The 6077-nt window shown below is 39.5% G+C and overlaps 1 protein-coding gene across 6 annotated transcripts in view; it reads right to left on the bottom strand.

The window, feature by feature from the left end:
* Nucleotides 1-418: 418 nt before the first annotated feature.
* Nucleotides 419-6077, bottom strand: part of pdzd2 (PDZ domain containing 2) — a 72859-nt gene continuing 67200 nt past the window's right edge. For all 6 annotated transcript variants that reach the window (XM_023823346.2, XM_023823347.2, XM_023823348.2 and 3 more), the window contains 5 exons: nucleotides 3780-3897; nucleotides 3276-3377; nucleotides 2166-2427; nucleotides 1253-1387; nucleotides 419-825 (listed from right to left, as the gene is read on the bottom strand). In XM_023823346.2, coding sequence (XP_023679114.2) covers nucleotides 659-825; nucleotides 1253-1387; nucleotides 2166-2427; nucleotides 3276-3377; nucleotides 3780-3897 — 784 coding nt within the window. In that variant the 3' untranslated portion in view covers nucleotides 419-658. The remainder of the gene's footprint in view (nucleotides 826-1252; nucleotides 1388-2165; nucleotides 2428-3275; nucleotides 3378-3779; nucleotides 3898-6077) is intronic.

The following is a 6077-nucleotide window of genomic DNA, read 5'->3' as shown; positions in this document are numbered from 1 at the left end:
TTGGGGAGAACAGAATTAGCATACACTACCACTCATGGTATGAAAGGGCAAGGGTTACGAAGTTTAACAAATCTACACTGTTTTTTAACGTTGCAACTTATTTCATAAGACTTGAAATTATAATTCTCAATATTTCTATGTTTAACGAAAAATTAATGAAATAAATAAAGGACTTTATTCGAGTACCGTGTTTTATTGGTGTTATGACTTTACAGGTAAAATGTCTTATTTTGTCAGATAATTCCAAATATATTCCAAAAATAGGTACAATTCAATGTTTATGAAGGCCTACTTTACCTGCCATAATACACACCTGTAATTCAAAAGCAACCAGTGTGAAGAAGTCACAGGCCTACACAACATTATTGTTTTGTATAAGAAACAGGTGAATGGTACTTAAACTATACAGAAACACAAGCGTTATTTAAAATTTTATTTTTTTCAGCACAGACTCATGGTATCACTGTACACTTAAGTCATCATCAATAACATTAAATGTCCATTCAAAAGGTTGTTTGATACAGAGAAACAAAGTGTTACACATTAACAAAGATAAAATTTCATAGAAATAGAAGTAATAGTTTGTTTACATCTTTTGGTGCAAGTCAGATGTGATTTCATTTCTAATGGAATTAATATACACAGTAAGGGTCTGCTATCATATACTGCTTCTAGGCTTTCTTATTACCAGCTGCACAGGACCCAGTGAGACTGCTTTGATAATATTCCAGGCATCATAGTGCATAAGTCCCTGAAGAGATATCCCGTTAATGGCCAGGACCTCATCTCCAACGTCAATGGCTTTGGAAAGCTCCGCAGCGCCACCTGGAGACAATGGGCGGACACTACAGCTTTTAGTATTTGGAAAACTACTTTTATTCTTAATACACTAAATGTAATAATTTGGAAAATTATTAGCATTACTAAGACAAATTAAAATATTAAGGGGATAACATCCGGGATGAGAAAAGGTAATGATTAAATTTTCTAGATAGCTATAGTCATTATGAGCTATTGCTCTGGCTCGGAATTTTATAGCTTGTTAAAAATGTACAATAATGACAAATTAAGTTAGAGGCTACAGGTACGCAGTTAGTATGGCTGGCATCTCTAATTTGAGTCTTAGATAGAAGATAGATGGAAGAACTAGCATTTGAAGATGTCTCAGCAATATCCCATTGAAAGAGTGATACGAGGGCAACATCCTACAGTAGCATGTGCTTCTGTTCAGAGTTCCAGAATGTCAGATTACCTTTGAAAATGCGTTTAATGTTGAGAGGTCTGTCTCCTTGAGCAGAGGCCTTGCCTCCATCCAAGCTGAAGCCCAGGCCTGCAGATGTCTTCTGGAGCTCCACATTAAGGGCACCGTCAGTATCATCTTTCACAGCTGTGATGCACAGTTTAAAAATAAATAGCAGGTAGCTGAGATATACTGATTAAACAGATTTATGGAAAACAAAAACTCAAATCAGCAGATCCATAATGTTGCATATTAGTAGGTCCATAATGATACAGTACAGTAAATGATGTCCTTTCTTGCAGATGAGTTTGTCTTGGATTGGTTCAGTTTAACTATACAGTAGACCCCAGTATCTGCAGTTTCAGTAATCGCTCATTCAGTTATATGCGGTTTGCCACGGTACAAAAAATTGTAAAATGTTTATATGTTTTTTCATTGTTCCTTCGTCCTCTTTCTCTCCTTCATCCTTTCATGGGTATAAAAAGCATGATTTTCATTGCTGCTACATCCTTTGATACATGACACTTTTCAATGCTCTATCATCTCTTGAAAATTAGGCAAAAAAAAAATCAGAATCCCTTTCGTTTGTTTGTTTTTTCGTTTGAGAGAGTACAGTTATATAGTACTATATAATAATGTACAATGTACTTTATTATTATGGTATTTGATGTTGGTAATGTTTTAATGTGTGCAATTTATCAATTACCAAACATATATGGGGTCCGTGGGTGCTTTGCTGTTATCCGCGATTTCGGCTATCCGTGATTTCGGCTATCCGCGATTCCGGCTATCCGCGATTTCGGCTATCCGTGATTTCGGCTATCCGCAATTTCGGCTATCCGTGGTAGGTCTTGGAACATACCACCCATGGATACGGGGGGACTACTGTAACATTTTTAACATGACATATTGCTGGACTTCTCACCTGATCCGGTTTCTATAGAGATGTCTTGTAGATACTCAGTCTGTCTTGCTTTATCAGTGGTCGAAGCCTGCGTGGGTTCACTGTCCTTCCTGGATCTTATGATCACCAATGCTTGTCTTTGGAGCCGAGCTTTGTGGAGGTAGTCCAGGGCTTCACCATGTGTGCTCCCCATGACGGCAGTTCCATTAATGGAGATGATGCTGTCCCCCCGCTGAATGGTTCCCTCCACTCTAGCAGGCCCTCTGGAAAAAACCCTGTGAACCTGGCAGAAGGAGAAAGATACTACTTGTCAATAATTAGAATTTAGTGTATTTTCTTCATACTTAAAACATAACATTAAATGAGTTAAATATCATACTCAGGGCCAGATTTACTAAGCAGGGAATACTAGCATGCGTGTACAGTGGCAGTGGGCAGTTCAGCGGGTGACCTACTAAAACTGCACAAATTTATTAACACAGACAGTCAGTTCATTTAAACAATGACCAACCCAATCTACCAAGGGCAGTGCAAAATAAGACATGTTTTTTTTTGGTGTTAAATGATGGTGTAATTTGCTCTCGAGTGCCTACCGCAAACCTTAGTAAATCACATTACGTGATTCTTTTAAATACTCTTCTCCCCCTAATTTTGCACTTTGAAGAGGAACTCCTACAAATGCATATGCAATATGGCCAGTCGCAAAATTAACCAAGTGAATGCCTTTCCACCACTAACTTTATAATATAACTTTATAGTGCCTATAGTAAATCATGACAGTACTAGCTTAAGAGCAAAAGAGGGTTTGCGCTGGCGCAAACCATTCATAAATCCTTACAACTGAGAATTTGTAACTTTAAGTGAATATTCCCGTCATACTTAATTAAGAAGTTTGCTGGAACAAATCAACAGATAGAGGTGATCCAGCTTTAACAGCAAATGATCCAGAGGGTAGCGTAAGTACAACTGTGTAATCTGTTTCATTTTCTATTTCGTAAACTTACTTGCAAATCTGTAATGATGAGTTAAATTATGAAGATTTCTGACACCTGGGAGTCAACGGCTATTTTAATCTCAGAAATGGAGTAGTAGACATTCAGTCAACTGTAAAATTAATGGAATATTACTTACGGTTATTGATTTTTGCTCCAGGTCAATCCCCCCAGCAATACTAAAGCCCAGACCAGAGCCTTCTTCTTTAGTTAAAACCACAAAGTAAATGTCTTCTCTGTTCTAGATGAGTGGACCAGGAAAATGACCAGGAAAACAAACAAAGTGGTGTCAGATGGAAACATGGGAACATACTTCAGTGTGTAATTTGGCAAAGAGTACAAAAGAATTTTCAAAAAGTAAATCTCCCCAAATGTCATTCTGTTAAATTTAATCTGACTCTCGCACTTCTCTCTTAACTGAAGTAACTAAACTGTCTGCCATCACCATTGGCAATAGAACTAAACACGTTTCTGAAAGTTTTCTGCTGTGGTTTGGATTAATAGAGATATCTGTAATAAAAAAATGAGCACAACTCCAGATTCATAAATTCCGTTCCACATACACCCAGAATCATAAATACAAAATGTGCTGATCAAGTGGAAAAAACTTACTAAGCCAAATTCAACAAGATGAAGTAATTACCTCAGACAGAGCCTTGATTTCCTGAATGAAGCTCAACACATTCCATTGGTTGGTCAGAGAGTTCAGAACTGTTTGCAGTTTTTTCTGATCCAGGGAGGAATTAGACAGATGCTTCATGCTGCCAGAAAAATACAACACAAGCATTGTTTATACTTCTCAAATTAAAATTACCCATTTCCACAAAAACCTCATACATTAAAAATGTGCAATGAAAAATGATCCAATTTTTACAATTTTTTTTTTACAGAAATACTTAGATCTGAATTCTGTATGACAGTGGTGCCCATCCTTTATTACAGTGAGAGATACATTTATAAAAAAGAAAAACTCTGGCGAGCTACCAAATCACGATAAAATTTCGCCGTTAGATGGTGGCCCCTCTCAGTATATTTCTCCAATTGGGGCAGCTCCCCCTCAGTATATTTTGCTGATCGGGGAGGTCCCCTTCAGTAAATTTTGCTGATCGGGGAGGTCCCCCCCAGTATATTTCGCTGATCGGGGAGGTCCCCCTCAGTATATTTTGCTGATCGGGGAGGTCCCCCTCAGTATATTTCGCTGATCGGGGAGGTCCCCCTCAGTATATTTCGCTGATCAGGGCAGGTCCCCCTCAGTATATTTTGCTGATCGGGGAGGTCCCCCTCAGTATATTTTGCTGATCAGGGCAGGTCCCCCTCAGTATATTTCGCTGATCGGGGAAGTCCATCTTGGTATATTTCGCTGATTAAGGCAGGTCCCCCTCGGTACATTTTGCCGATCAGGGGAGGTCCACCTTGGTATATTTCGCTGATCGGGGAAGTCCATCTTGGTATATTTCGCTGATTAAGGCAGGTCCCCCTCGGTACATTTTGCCGATCAGGGGAGGTCCACCTTGGTATATTTTGCTGATCGGGGAAGTCCATCTTGGTATATTTCGCTGATTAAGGCAGGTCCCCCTCGGTACATTTTGCCGATCAGGGGAGGTCCACCTTGGTATATTTCGCTGATCGGGGAAGTCCATCTTGGTATATTTCGCTGATTAAGGCAGGTCCCCCTCGGTACATTTTGCTGATCAGGGGAGGTCCCCCTCAGTATATTTCGCTGATCGGGGAAGTCCATCTTGGTATATTTCGCTGATTAAGGCAGGTCCCCCTCGGTACATTTTGCCGATCAGGGGAGGTCCACCTTGGTATATTTCGCTGATCGGGGAAGTCCATCTTGGTATATTTCGCTGATTAAGGCAGGTCCCCCTCGGTACATTTTGCCGATCAGGGGAGGTCCACCTTGGTATATTTCGCTGATCGGGGAAGTCCATCTTGGTATATTTCGCTGATTAAGGCAGGTCCCCCTCGGTACATTTTGCCGATCAGGGGAGGTCCACCTTGGTATATTTCGCTGATCGGGGAAGTCCATCTTGGTATATTTCGCTGATTAAGGCAGGTCCCCCTCGGTACATTTTGCCGATCAGGGGAGGTCCACCTTGGTATATTTTGCTGATCGTGGAGGTCCATCTTGGTATATTTTGCCAATTGAGGGAGATCCCCCTCCATATATTTCACTGATTGGGGGAGGTGCCCCTCGGTATACGATATGCTGTAAAACTATAAAACCGTCAGCAACAGCAAACTTTATGAACAATCTTAGAAAACCCATGCCATGTCATTTTTTAACTTTGCAAAAATGGTTCATATAAAACGGGATAATGACCTGCCAGCAGAGGTGGACTTCTAAGAAAATGTTTCAGTGTAATTTCTGAGTGTAGATACCCTTCACAGCAACACACCACCCAACACACATTGGCTGAACAACACCATACTACATACATTCTACAAACTTCTCAAAATTCTCCATGACAATATTTGGACTTGGTGCCAACTAAGTCATGAGTGCGGCTCTATAAACTGATACAGAATATAAAAATTCTTATCAACAGATAACACACAATTATTGGAACACTTACCTCTTTAATGATCTAGTATTATGATTAAGTTCTACATACCTAGAGTTAGTAAAATGAAAATTACACAGCATATACCACAAAGTGTTTAAAACTACTATACAAGAAATGCACATATAAAAAAGGTTCAGAATATAAAAATCTTTCATCACTACACACGACTGGACAAAGACTGTATAAAATATGAAATCTATAGGATTCTGACAAAAATAAAATCATATTTTCCCATCCAGCACAGAGATGAGTCATCTCTGTAGGTGGAGAACTACTTAATCGGGACAATGCCAAAAAAATCTTTTTGGAAACCCAGTGAGGCCTTTACCACACATTATTTCAGGATTTCATGGTTTGGTTTGAATACTTAG

Source organism: Paramormyrops kingsleyae, chromosome 7, assembly GCF_048594095.1.
Source record: "Paramormyrops kingsleyae isolate MSU_618 chromosome 7, PKINGS_0.4, whole genome shotgun sequence".
NCBI classification, from domain to species: domain Eukaryota; kingdom Metazoa; phylum Chordata; class Actinopteri; order Osteoglossiformes; family Mormyridae; genus Paramormyrops; species Paramormyrops kingsleyae.
This window is presented reverse-complemented; position numbering and strand designations above follow the sequence as displayed.